A 15,214-nucleotide genomic window follows, 5' to 3' on the forward strand; every position below is an offset into this window, starting at 1 on the left:
TGCTTACAAAAGATTTGAATTATATTTGAATAAATGTTGTCAATTATCAAAAATGTTCATCGTATTAACTCAATTTTTTTATTTAAATGAACTAAACATGTAAGGTAACCAGGTGACTTGTTTTTTAAATAATTGTTTATATTGGTGACTATAAAAAAATATTAAATTTTTAACAATATTTGAATGCGTAATATTTGAAAAATAATTGTTATTAATAATAAATGTTTTTTATATTTATGAAAATAAATTGTAATAAACATTTATTTATTTTATCATTTACATTAAATTACAAATATAAAGATTTAGATTTACAAACAGAGCAATATTTTTTATATGAATATGCATGTGAGTGTAGTGAAGGTTATGCACATGGAGCATTTGCTTATTTAGAGATTTTTGATTGTAATAAAATCTATAATATTTTGTAATTCAAGAGTGCTCATAATTTATAATGTTTTATAACAGCTAAAAGGTCTATCTACATAATTAGGTTTGGACAAGTTATTATAAGCATGAAGCCACTGATACAATGCACATCCTGTCCTCTCCTATCGTCCATTCTTGAGTTTAGTCTGTCTCTCTCTCTCCCTCTCTCTCCATTTCTCCCACACACAGTTAAGAACCAGTGACTGTGATGAACCCTTTAATGGTTACATTTATTAAAATCATACTAATTGTAATCATGCTTAATAATTAGCTTTACAGTGCATTATAATTGGGTTAGGCTACAAGATGGTTCTGCCTAGGTGCTATAATTTATTTGATTTAATTATTCAGAAGAGCCCAAATGGTTTGACATGTAATATCCTAAAATCACCGACGTATTAAAATTGAGATGGCTATTGTCTTTTCAGAAGGTCATTCGCTTCTCTTCGTGAGATATACGGTGATTATTTTCCAGTCTATTAAGCGCCTCTACTTAGCACAATTAGCCGCATGCACAAAGGTTAAAGAGAGCGACTCTCCCCCCTTCCTTGTGGTCACAGCGCATATTAATGAGCAGATGCGGCGTGGGGATGGCAGAGGGGCCGAACAGGAGAGGGAGTGACAGAGCTAGATACAGTTTCTCCTGTACCCTCAGCTCTGGATCATTCTGAAACATTAGCGTCAAGCGTAAACACAGCTATACTCTTCATCAAAGCCTGACTGTTTTCGTCTCATCTAAACTTACGGTGACCTTCTGCTGCCTTGTTTTGTTTTTGCTCTGCCGGAGTGGCCGCGCTATAGCAGAGGATACCATTTTCTGACCTGGTCTCCTCAGAGAGAGAGAAAGGCCTCTGCTCTCTGCTGTTTTGTATGGATATGTGCAGATGTTGCAAGCACAAAACAAAGAACAAAGCGAGAATGTAAACTGTTCTCAAGGGAGATAAATCCACAAACACAGTGTACCACAAACCACACAGAGATGCTTACATATTAGGCCATCAAACGCTGGGCACATTCATCTGCTCTCAATTCGGTTGTGTTCTGAACAACACCCTTGACGAAATATAAAAAGGCAGCAACAAAAAAAATTCTAATTTTCCCTGCTCTAAACTGCTACTTCAGCAAAAAAAAAAGAAAAAAAAGGGGAAAAAAAGAAAAAAAGGTCTGTGATTATTTACTCATGCTCATGTCATTCCAAACCCATATGTTGTCATTTAAACTCTAAATGGCAGAATCTGAAGGATTTGACATAGTTCTTTTCCTCACAGTTCATAGAGACCTATAAGGGAGATATTTTCGAGTCAGTTGTGTAAAAAATAAACCAATAAAATGAATACATAATAATTCACGTTAGTGTTTTGGACACTTACATTTTTTCCAAAATAACTACTAGAGGCACTGCCATAACAATTTAAACAATATACAGTATTATTTGTGAACTATAATGTTCAGCGGCCATCCATCTTGTATGCACTAGTGGTCAGATACAGACATGAAAATTATAAGGTTTTTAAGGTTGATTTGACGTGACAAGGTATGATATCTAAATATCTACGATTTTTACTTACTTTTTAATTAGTCGTCCAAAAGGCCGCTTCGAGAACGCGCACAAAAATAACAAAAGGCGGGAATTATCACATGAACCAATCATATCTAACCACAACCGATCATATCACCATGAAAAAATTGTCTCCTCTCACGTGACTTTCAACTCATTTATTCTCGATTACATTATACATTATATATGGGCATATTACGTGACTGACAGTTCACAGAGCCAGCAATGTGCTTTCATAATGAGTGACCAGAAAGCCTGTGACTGAAGCAGCAGGGGTACCTGGGAGGATTTAACTTGAGGCCCTGTCCCAAATTGCACCCTAAACCCTCATGTCCTCACCCTCAAGAGTCAACACTTTCACAACGTAATGCTGCTTTGACTGCCGGGTAGAAGTCTGCTGCGTAACCCACACTAGTTTCCTAGTTAAAAAATTGGACATGAACGTCCTCTCAAGTCAAAACCTGAATGCAATGAGCTCCTTAAAATGCTGTCTTCTAAAAATCCTATTTCCCACTTCTGAAGAAGTCGTGATTACGTAGCCTAAAAATCTAGACGCACCCTAGCGGCAGCAAATTTAATCTGCCCGCGAATGTCGTCTAGCAACTCTCAATACCCTTCTGAGCTGTATTCGCCTAACTCTTGCCGGGCCAATCACATCGTGTATAGAGTCTGTGGGCGGGGTCATAATGACGACGGCCGAGTTGCGTTTGCGTGCTTCTAGTAAACACAGAAACTGGCGAACGGCGGTCTTTTGAATCAGCTTTGACCGCGACTCTGGAAGACTTGAGTTAAGCATTTCTCTGAGAAAAAAAAACAAAGAACGGCACTGAAGTCATTCTTAATAAGGGAAGATGTGTTCCGAGTTTTGCCGATGGGATACAGCGAATGTTTAATCTCTCAACTAGCTCCGCTTCACATTGCTCTGGTTGTTTCTAGCGCTATCCAATTGTGTGCAGAGCGAGTTTGAAAGACAACCATTTATCCCGCCCCTAAACATGGTATCCCATGCCATAAACATGTTGGCGGGGAGAACTGCTGTGGCAGGTGTGATTTTATTCGTTCGTTTTTTCCCCTCAAAACATCTAGATCGTCTTGTCTTGACATTTATGTAGTGCATATTTACATGTACGAGTAATCATTTGAAGCGCACTGTATGTTTGATACACAGTGAAAATAGCCTACGTTTGACTGAAATTGCAGAAAACCAGACTATTTGGGATGTTTATGTCAGTTGTCAGTGCATGGGGCACTAACGTTACTGATGTTGGTAAAATGTTTCCAATAAGACTAACGACGTGACTATAAACGGTAATACGATATATCACAATAATGAACATGCACGATGTTATCGTGGGCACTTCAAAATACAGTGAATAATTATTTATTACGAATTATTCCGATTTTTAGAATGCATTTTAAGAATTACCCATCAACCATTTAAAATTAACAACACATCAAAGAGGAACGCGCACAGATGTAAACATACCCAAAGTGCATGGATTATATTTGTTCGAATCCTAAACGGAGAGCTTGTTCGTATGCATTCACCTTCACTATTTCTCTCGGAAATTATGATCATGTTGGTAAGTGCTCTGTATCCTTGAATTCTTTTTTTTTACAACACCGTTTATTCCACGGTAATAATATAGTTGCTTCAACCCGTAGACATGGAAAACAACCAGCGGAAAAAAACGCGGACTTGGCAACACAGTCCAGTTGAACTTTGTTGACATTTGACAATGCGTCGCTTCATTGCTTTGATTGGTTGTAGGTCTATCCAATTGATGTCTTTCCTGGTTCGGTTAAAACACGCCTCATAATCACCAAGGGGGTAATCTAGCGCTCGGAAAGCGTTCCACCCCTAGGGGCTGCCATTGCTAACCAAGCCATCACCTGCTGTTAGCATCCCATTGACTCCCATTCATTTTTGAGTCACTTTGACAGTGAATAACTTTACATCAGAGGCGTTTAAAGACTCCATTTGTCCATTGTTTATTTCTAAAGAAACATTACAATGCATAAAAGGCTCCGTTACCTTGTATCTTACACTATCACCCCGTAGAAGCTGTTTTTGTAAAAATAGGCTAACGATTGCGTCATAACCAACGTGACTCTGTCGCACAGTTGAGAAATTACCGTATAGACCTGAGGAGACGCTCGCAGGCAATCTTTTACTGTCTATGAGACAGTCTGGGGGGACGTGGAGACATAAAGTCTGATAAAGTCAAGGGGGAAGAATGGGGAGAAGCCCATAGTGAGCCAAAAGCAACGGGAGAAAATATTTAAACAACGTGATTCAGCTTTCACTTTCCACAACTACTAGAAGACCTACAGCTGTCAGACAGGAGGCTCACGTCCCATCTACGTCCTCAAGCTCAGTCTGAGCCTGCGCAGTTCGCTCAGCCATCAGGAAGTGAGTGCTCCTATACTGACATCACTTAACGCCGTAGAAGGCAATGGGATCGCTCCGTCCATTTCTTTTACTGTCTATGATAATCACAGCCCAATGGAGCAGTTTGTGCTGACTAGAATTGAGTATGACCACGACAGGCTAGCTCATCACATCACCACCAAATACGTAATACCTAAATATTAAAGGCTATTTCAAACATAAACATTTTATATTTTAATCTGGACTAAATTACATGCCCTAGATATTGTTTGAATGTGTTCTGATTTGTTCAGTCACACACTTTTTAAATTATTTAATTAATTAACAAACTGACAATGAAGAATAATTAAGTTACTTCTAAAGCATTTATTAAGTAAGGGATAATGTACACCCAGCCGGTTGTTACCGCGGAGGGGTCTTGCATCACTCTGAAGGGGTTTATTCTGCGGTAACAACCGGCTGGGTGTACATTATCCCGCTTATTACACGGCTGTCTCAAATAAATAATTATTAGACACAAAATATTGTCTTGAGATTAAATATTTTATTAGCTCTTACGCAAAGCTTCCGCGAAGAAAAACAGTGCTTTAAGCCTATCTATTGTTGAAGATTTGCCATATGCCCTTGCTAAATGTTGAAAATGAATGCTGAAAGGGTTAGTTCACCCAAAAATGAAACCAAGCCTATGATTTACTCACCCTTAAGTTATCGTAGGTGTATATGACATTCTTCTTTCAGACAAATTATATTTAAAAAGTTATATTTAAAAAGTCCAGGCTAACGTTAATCCAAGCAGTTGTTTTAGTTGTGTTTGAAGTCCATAAAAAATGCAGCTATCCGTCAACGACTCCGATGGGTTAATAGAGCCTTCTGATTCGAATCGATGCGTTTGTGTAAGAAAAAGATCTATATTAAAAACGTTATAAAGGAAACCTGCCTTGAAGTCTTCCATTGTAACCCACGGCTGCTTAAGCCACAAGATGGCGCTAGCGTTAAGCATAGAAGTAGTACCGGTCAAGATAACTCGTAGTACCCGTATGAGCGGGTGTTATCTGGAAATAACGTACCGCTGGAATGCGCGCTTGACCAATCAGAATCAAGTATTTCACAGAGCCGTGTAATAATCTTAGTTAAATGTATTATTTCAGTATTTAATAACACATTATTAAAATTAAAAGTAACTGTATTGTTTAATGGACCTCAAGCTAACAATAACAGCTGCTTTTTAACTAATGTTATCAAAGAAGAATAACTTCTGTAAAAATGTAGCTATTCGCTCTTTGTTAATGTTAATGCATTAACTAGTGAGACTTGACTGTAAAGTGTTACAGATTGTTCTTTATCATTCTTTTGCACTTTAATCTGTTTATTTAAAGTTTGTTTACTTTATACATTTTTTTGTATTTAAATGTTCAGTTCTTTTTGGTATAAGAAAATTATTAAACCTGTTATAGTATGACAACTTTTTTGCAACGTATTTCAATACCGCGATAATACCGTGATAAAAGCTCAACAATTAACAGCAACATGAAAATTTGATACTGCCACATGCTAGAATAAATCTGGTGTCCTCCATGATTCCTATTCATTCCGACAACAAAGCACTTGAATGCAAGCAACAAGCTCATAATCACGACTTCTAAAGTGGGATAGCACGTGAAGGCAGCACAAGACTTCAGAAGAGGGATGCTGGACATTTCTTACAGAACGTGAGACAGCATAGAGAGGAGGCACGAGAGACTATATATATATATATATATATATATATATATATATATATATATATATATATATATATATATATATATATATATATTCACACACACACCTTACTGCAGTGAATTATGTAGACATGACTATTTCTTTATTTTCAGCATATTGAGTGAAAATGCATTACACCAGTCTCCTTACACACCAGAGCACAGTGGAGATATTACCTTATGGAACGGCTGATCTCAGAATCCCATCCCCGTTTTTTTTATGACCCGACCCCCATCGCTGGATTATTCATGCTGCTTAATGACGGCTATTAGGAGAAGACAGTCTCCTAAGGTTGGAGGGGAGCAACAATTAGCCCTCTTCCCCAGAGAGGGAAGTGGAGCGTGGCCTGGTGGGAGCTCCCAGTAATCACAGCTCTTTCCTTGCTGTCCGCCTGCTTGAGAGAACCAGACTCAGACTCACTCATGTGCCAGAGAGTCCCTTACACACAGCAAAGTTACACATCTGGACAGCTGAACAGATTTGTTTTTAGCTGGTCTGTTCAACAAGTTAGTCCTGGGAGCCTTATAATCTAAATATAATATAGTAAATACAGTTTATAAATTATATTTTTAAATGTATAAATAATAAAAACATATAATATAATTATTCAAATATTGAACAATTATACTTACAGCATTTCCTGGATCCACATTGCAATTTTTGTAAAAGCATGTTGTTCTGCATGCAGCAAGCCATATTCTTAAATTTAATGGACATCTGTGTTGATTCTATGAATTTAACTACCGCAGTAGCCCTGACAACTTCCACAAACATTACATCAACTGCTGGAAGCTGCCAAGGGACCGCATGTACAATTGGATAATTCACAGAAAACGTATATTTGCTAGCATTTCTATAGAATAAACATAATTGCTCATTCATTAAGGATGTCAGCAAATACAGGCTATTATTAATCGGGCTGCATGCAAACAGAAGCGTCATTCAAGGTCATGACTAAATGATGCTATTTAAATCATAAGATTCATTAATATTCCTGGCATCTTTAGCAGATGATGTTACACATTTACAGTTTATGTGTTGATGACATCTGAGAAATTAATCAGATTAAATATGCATTAGCGGGTTAAATAGATATATTCTACATTGTAAAGCTGATGATAAAATGCTGCCTTTGTTAAAACAGGGCATAGTTTGGTAATGCTGGAATGAGTTTTGGTAAGTAGAGCCTGTGATTGAGGGTAAAAGTATGGTACAAACATGTTTTCCAAACCAAACAACAAATCATTTTCCTTTCCAGTCCTTTACCACACTGCAAAAACAAAATTTTCCACAATTAAATTCTGTAAAAATCTTTAAATTGTTTAAGTTGGGGTCAGCAAGTTTTATAGGGGGAAAAAAAGGATACATTTATTCAGCAAAAACAAATACAATTGATCAAATGTGACAGTAAAAACGTACATTGTTACAAAAAAAAATCTTATTCAAATATAAATATATATTATTTATATATATATTTTAACACTCTAGTAATCAAAGAACTCCAAATAAATGTATCAAAATGTACAGAAAATATTAAGTAGCACAACTGTTTCCAATATTGCTAATAAGAAATGTTTATTACCTAATTAGCATATTAAAATATATATAAATGGAAAACGGTTATTTAAAAATATATTTAAAAATATTACTGTTTTACTGTATTACTTTTTTTTGTTGCTTTGTTAATCATAAAAAAAACCTTTTAAAACATTTACAGTAAAATACTAACAATTCCAAACAAAGGAACATTTCATTGGTAATGACATAATGCATTAATTAATGTTGACTAATGTAAGTGTTAGTAATAAGAATTATTAACGGATATCAAAGTTCTTTCCTTTATGGCATCATTTTGTGGCATTTATTTCAGAATTCTCCAGATCACGGAATGCGTGTAAATGCAGTTTTCCAAATCCGCACCCTCTGGGAATCTGGGGCACATACCCAGTGGAAACTCTGACTCTAATTGGCTGAGGACGGTTGATTCAGCCCTTTAACAGTAGCCAGACTGAGATAGTAGGACCACATGATGAGTAAACAACTTTATTTTGATTTAATTACAGATTGTTAAGTTTAACTAATAAAATCATCTTGATATGCAGTATACACTGTATAAAAAAATCCTCATGGTTCCAGCATAAAAAACAGCAAGAAAGCAGAACCCTGCTGCTTTATGAAGTACAAATATCCATTCAGTATATCCACCAGTGTAGTTTAAAGCAAAAATATGAAATGGCACACAAGTGAATGGCTTTGAAACTCGAGCATACCAGTGTTTATAAAATAAACATTACTTTGGCTTTCTGAGAGTCCAGCGAGAGAAAGAGAGCTACTATACAATAAAACTGATACACCGAATGGGCCTAATTTTTTTTTTTTTTTAAATGGCATCATCTTTCCTTTCTTAAATAAGCAGTGTTGTGTTTCCGGCCCTGGCCAGCGAGCCTCACCCAGTCCAAGAAAGAATGCGTCATCCCTGTAATTCACCAGACCCAGAGTGGGTCTCCTGAAGTCAGCAGTCCTGCTGGAAGTGGTGAGAGCAAAGTGCACACGTAGGCAGCTCTTAAGCTGGACTCTCCGCTGGCATGTGGCTGCATTCATCTGCAGTTACTGACGAATTTAACGCTGACTGACGGGTGATTGATTGATCCTAGCTCTCGCAGGACCAGCCGTACACCCTGCCCCAGGCATCACCTACCAGCAGCGTGCCGTACGTTCTGAAATCACAATCAAATGATATCTTCAGAAAAAAAGACACTGCTAATAATATCAAGTTCAATCCTGCACTGAATTATTTCAGCTTTCAGCCCATATTTTGGTCAAGGAGAGCGGCCTTTTGTCAATACCTGGATATGCCCAGCGCCGTAATCGCAGGGTTATTTTTGCAGCGTCGACGAGAGACGGCCTGGTTGCGGTTTAACTCTCGACAGAGCACCAGGTGTCTTTCCCACTTCCACGAGCAGCCGTCTAAGAAAAGAAAAAGCAAGAGTGAGATATGAGACAGAGATTAGTTATGGTCAGCACGTTGCTAAATTGAGAGAAATACATCTAATATAAAGCCTTCACTGTTACGAGTTCCCCCAATTTAATTTAAACGTGTTGATACTTACACGTGCTGACGCTGTGCTGTAACCAATGTGTACCAAATTGGATTTGGTTATTATTGCTTTCTAAATTGCATGCCTACATCAGCAAAATTGCTCATCAGTGTTTACAGGCTGTATGTTTAATAACTTTGCCCCATAATTCCTCGCAGCTAGCCCTAATGCGTCGCACAAACCAGTAGATCATTATGAACTTTTCTTGCGGATCGCTCAAAACCGAACCTCCGGCTGAGTGTCTGTACTATCACACTTAAGAACAGACGTAATCCGATTTATACAGCATTTTTGAAGGATGTCTAGTATTTGGTCTGGCTATTTAATTTCAAACATTACTTGTATATTAAAAAAATAACGATTCTCGTGACGTCACAAAGTACATTGTTTTCCAATATTCCGAGCGAGTTCCTGTTATTTCATGCTGGCCATTAAGGAAGCTTGTGGGTTATTCCGGTCCTATGACCGGAGGCGAGAGCAAACGCACATATTCACGCTCTAGTTCAATTCTGCACTTAAGGTGAGGTGTATTAGTGTTACCTGCTTCCTCAGGAGCTGATGACAAAACATGCCCTTGAGACACAGAGCACTCCTCATGTCCAGGTAATTGTACTCTAGTATATTCAGTCTTCCATATCTGCAACAGAACCACACGGTTAATGAAAAAAAGAGGGAGAAAAAAAAAAAAATCAAACGCAATTGAAGCTATATTCATAAATCAAATCTGCTGGCCATTGATGTCGCAGGTCCAGCCTCCAATTGATGCCTAATTTAAGAAGCATTTTGATTTAATAACTGCTCTTACCTCATTTAAAGTGAGCACATGTAACTATTAATGCTTCAGTGGGACTTTTCAGCCAAGCCTGTGAGCCCCATTTCAATATCCCAGTTACCATATTTTAATATTTTTCAACTATATTACCTGACTATTAAGCAGGAAACTCTACAGGAAAGATTTATTGCTTAAACGCAAAGGTGTATTCTTTGGAGAAGACTTCTCATTTAAACGCTCTCATTATAAAGTTCGCCATGCGAACCATCATCTTTTAGTCAAAGCCTTTCGAAGAGCATTGAAAAGGCCCGCACCCGGACGATGCCGTCGGCGCTGCCGGTGATGATCACGTTGCGAGAGTCCCACTCGTACTTCTGTGTGAAACAGCAGCAAAGAATGTTTCCTTCAGGCCAACAGGAAGTGTTTACAGATGCCAGCTTCTGCCCCTTCATGGTCCACAGGTACAAATGTGTCCCTGCGCATGACACAATCTCACCCTGAGAGAGATAGAAAGGCGATTAATGATGTACACATATCAGGGAATGATCCATCTTTCCATCTACACTATTGTTCAAAAGTTTAGTAACAAAACAAAAAAAATTCATACTTTTATTTACCAAGGATGCATTAAATTAATCAAAAGTGACAGTGGCCGCGTTTCCATTACAGATGTCTAAAACTCCATCCATGGTTTCCATTAACCATGTTTCATGACTAAAATGTGATATTTTCCTCCTGCGATAAGTTATTCCAAAAATAATGGTTTCCATTGTAGTTTTGCATAACATTCCTTTTTTAAATTGCCTGTTTTTGCCAATTTTCCCCCATTGGGTGTTTTTTCAATTCGCAATTTCAATTTGCGCAATTAAAATGGAATGGAAACGGGAAACGTGGCTACTAGTAAGGACATTTCTGAAGGATCATGTGACATTGAAGACTAGAGTAAGACTCTGAAAATTCAGCTTAACCATCACAGGAATACATTACATTTTTAAATGTAAAAAAAAAATGCATTTCCAATATTTCACAATATTATTTTAACCAGTTTTGATCAAATAAACGCAGGCTTGGTAAAAATAAGAAACTTCTTAAAAAAATGTTTTAATAATCTTACCGACACTATACTTTTGAACTGTAATAAGTAATTTGTACAAAAACAACAAATGTTTTTTAAATCAAAAACACGCATTCATTTATTTAAATCCTTTAAATTCTATTCATTTACAGCAAATTGCAATTCTGTATGAGGTTTGCTACTAGAAATTTAAATCAAAATTAAAAGGCAATTTAATGTTAATATTTAAAGAAATATTAACATTAACTTTTAATTTGCTGTATTTGAAGGAGTTTTGGAATCATACATCAACACATTTCACTTGTGTTTTTAGTAGCAGGTACTTTTCACAATGTTTGACAGGGGGTTTAAGTGTTAAAACAGGTCTGAAGGGAAGGATGTGCCCACCCTTCCTTCACACAGCTAGCTGAAGGGAGTTGCAGAAACCACTCTGCGGGTGCAAATGAGCCGGTATAAATGTGTCATCCAGACGCAACACGAGCCGAACGGCCCTAACCAAATTAAATGTGCGGGAGTGAGATGGATTGAGAGAGATTTGGGAGCTGAAAAATGCAGGCTGACCTCAGAGCGTGAATGTTTTTGCTGGAGTGTACTCACGGTCAGGTCATTAATAGCCAGGGCAGACACGGCAGAGGAATGTTCTGGTAACTGTGTGATGTAGCTGAGGTCCTCCAGGTCCCACAGGATGCAGGTCTGGTCAAGAGAGCCGCTAATAATCACACTATGTGCTTCTGATGCTACCAGACATGTCACTGTGTCTGTGTGACCGTACAAGGTCTAGGATGGAAAACAACAGAACATTTTTTTTTTTTAAATGAAGGGAAAAAAACGATACCATCAGATCACAAAAACGCTTTGTGACAATTATATTCCTTAATAAATGGTAACAAGTGTGAATCTGACCTGTTTGAGTTTCATGTTTTTAGGCTTGTCCTTGCTAATGGAGACTTCCCACACACACACTACAGTGCTGGTCCCAGCCGTGATGATGGTGCTGTTGTTGGGACAGGCAGCACACACAGCCTCTCCCCAGTCTGACAGGCTCTCACACACTCCAAAGCTCTGCATCACAGGCAATAAAGCTATCAAACTTTAACAGCCAACCAAAAGTAACCTTGTTTAATCACAAACAACAATTTAGTTACACAATAGCAAAGCATTACAAGCAGGGCTGTCACTTTCATTTATTTAAGGATCTAGAGAAACTATAAAAGTAAACCTTTTCAGCTGTGTAGCTCCCAAAAGAGCAGGTCTGGTCATAAGATCCCCAGCAGAAGTATGTGTTCCAATGTGGAGGCATGAGAAGTTTGTTTTTTTCCACGACCAATACATCCTTCTCTCTACACACTATTTGACCAACAGGCCCCAGCGAGAGCTCTATCAAGAGAAACAACAGAAAACCAGCTTTATCAACATACTGCAACAAATTTTGGGCAGTTGAGATGCGCTATATATATATATATATATATATATATATATATATATATATATATATATATATATATATATATATATATATATATATATATATATATATATATATTTCCATTTAAATGGCTGAAGCAGTCATTACTCTAGTCTTCAGTTTCACGTCATCCCTCACAAATCATTCTGATTTGCTGATTTGGTGCTCAAGAAACTTAGTATTTTCAATTCTTCTTATTATTGTAAATGTTGAAAACAGTTCTGATTTATATTTTTGTGGAAACCTTGATACATTTTTTCAGCATTTTTTAATGAATAGAAAGTTTAAAAGAACAGCATTTATTTGAAATAGAAATGTAAATTTTAAATTGTAATATTACAATTTGTAAATAATAAATCTAAATTACTTTCATTTTTGATCCACTTTTTTTTTAATTCAAATTTCGTCATACCTTTAAAATGGAGTTTGAAATGGAAATGGAGTATTATGAAAATGGAGTATGGAGTAATATATATATATATATATATATATTATAATATATTTTATTATTCTAATTCTTGTGTAATGTTTAATGTATTATTATGCATGGAGTTAATTATAATACATGAGTTAATTTTAAATGTACTTTAATTTGACACAAAACTATTACTGTTAAACTTAAAAGCAATATGTTATGAAAACTAATCTAAAAGATCAAAACATTAAATGAAGACTAAAAATTACAATTGCCATTCATTTTTTAAATTAATGAACCCTATTAAATGATTAAAAAATGTCAGTAGTGGTTTTAAGACTTTTTGGAACTCATTGTATACATTATATATTTAAACAAAAATCTTGATTTAAAATAGCCATGGTTTTTTTGACAGCCACCTTTTTACACTGTTATTGTATCTATAATTTTGGATCAGGCATTTGGGACATTATAATTGAATTGGAACAACTGTATCAGGTTTAAGGATAAAAGTAAATGTGTAGTCAGGAGGAAGGAGGATTCAAATGACCTACATATACGAGGACACAGTCAATCTCCTGACAGTACAACAGTAACAGAAATCATAATGAAGCCTGAGACGATTGCAAATTTCTCTCAAGATGCCCTTCAAATCTTTCCTTGTTGGATTTACTGATCAGAATGATAAAGTAATGCCTGATGTGAGAACACGATATTGAGTGAGAGACAATATAGTGAGAGAGATGGAAACAGCGAAAGAGAATCATCTAATTTTCTAAGAGAGATCCTTTTGGGATATTCAGATTATTAAATAAGCCTCAGTGGCTATATCATCAAGAGCGGCCTAACAAATAGCAGGAGCTGAATGGAGCCCGAGCTGAGCTATGACTGAGAAAATGAGCCTGTGAAAAGTCTAGCCAGCATCTTCTGCCTCGCGGCTCCTATTGCTCCCCGTAGACGTGGCCCCATCTTGTAAAAAATAATTGAGGAATGGAATAAAATAACAAGGTGACTATGAATGATTAAATGGGGGGTCTCGACCACAGAGCTGAGAATGTTCATTTTAAGCAGGCAATGTACCTTTTATTGCCTGGGTGGAGGGCTTCAGCTTGTCCAGTTTAAAGAAAAAGGGGGTTATCTGAGTGGATGCCGATGTCTCTTTCGCAGCAGGACCCTTGTGAGATGTGCGGCTAGGGTGTGGTTTTGTGAAGAGCTGGAAGAAAATAACTTCTTTCAGTATAGGATTTAACATGCAGTAAATCATGTCATTAAAAGAAACTTTTAACCCTCTGGTTGTGTTCCGGGTAAATTTGACCAGAAGAGGATTTTCTTTTCCTCAAAAATGCTAGTTAATGACATTGCATTGAACTAAAACTTGCTGATTTTTAGTCACACAGTGTGTACCAATCCAAGAAAAGGTTTTCCTTTTGAAACTGATTGATCTCAAAATAAATATTTATGTCATACTATACATTATAATGTTGCGATGCCGGAATGATCGTATACCAATTAAGAAAAAAAAAGTTAATTTTTGTTGTAATAGTCAAAAGAGAATCTTAAGATTGACCATTTATTCATTTACATCAGCTGTAACTTTAAATAATTATTGGCTTATCAGTATTGGCCAGACTTATAATATAGATGCAGCCCTAGTATATATTGTTGTGAAATATATTCTGTATATACAACCAAAAACTATTTAAATAAAGGAATAGAGGATCTCCCTATTTTCTTTAAACTGATCAACTGGCGTACCTGTTTCGGCATTTGGCCAAAGTTGTTGATATAGCCCAGGACAGTACTTTTCATGACAGGATCCTTCATGCTCGCTCTATCGTGTTTGTCAGTGTAGAAGTACGGGTGAAAGGTGTTGAGGGCCTCTACTGAAGGCGGACCCTGCTGTCTGTAGCCGAAGATCAGATCAATCCAAAGATGCAGGCGTGCACTCACGTAATCGCTCTCCAGAGCCTATAGAAAGTGCAAACTGGGTCAGTCAGCACATCTGGATAGGTCTAATACGCTATCAGTGATGCCGTTACCTTTATTTCTGTAGAAGTGCAGGTGGAAAAGCTTACAAATTTCAGGTCAAAGAGATTGCACAATAATGCATTTTAAAAAGATATTATTCCATCCGGACGACCCATTACGGTTCGAACAATCTGATCTAAAAATTATATTCCAAAAGTTTGTATTCCTACTCTATGTTAATAAGTGATTTTTCCAATATATATATTTTTTTTAAATATAAGCAT

General features: G+C 36.8%; 1 protein-coding gene across 1 annotated transcript in view; it reads right to left on the minus strand.

Moving 5' to 3' along the window:
* Positions 1-8,164: 8,164 nt before the first annotated feature.
* wdfy4 (WDFY family member 4) overlaps positions 8,165-15,214 on the minus strand; it is a 52,439-nt gene continuing 45,389 nt past the window's right edge. Inside the window, exons 54-62 of the mRNA XM_067422311.1 lie at positions 14,718-14,930; positions 14,043-14,175; positions 12,302-12,459; positions 11,986-12,144; positions 11,680-11,859; positions 10,322-10,504; positions 9,776-9,872; positions 8,984-9,104; positions 8,165-8,854 (exon numbers count right to left, since the gene is read on the minus strand). Of these exons, the coding sequence (XP_067278412.1) occupies positions 8,788-8,854; positions 8,984-9,104; positions 9,776-9,872; positions 10,322-10,504; positions 11,680-11,859; positions 11,986-12,144; positions 12,302-12,459; positions 14,043-14,175; positions 14,718-14,930 (1,311 nt within the window). The 3' untranslated portion in view covers positions 8,165-8,787. The remainder of the gene's footprint in view (positions 8,855-8,983; positions 9,105-9,775; positions 9,873-10,321; positions 10,505-11,679; positions 11,860-11,985; positions 12,145-12,301; positions 12,460-14,042; positions 14,176-14,717; positions 14,931-15,214) is intronic.

This window comes from Pseudorasbora parva, chromosome 17 (assembly GCF_024679245.1).
Source record: "Pseudorasbora parva isolate DD20220531a chromosome 17, ASM2467924v1, whole genome shotgun sequence".
NCBI lineage: Eukaryota > Metazoa > Chordata > Actinopteri > Cypriniformes > Gobionidae > Pseudorasbora > Pseudorasbora parva.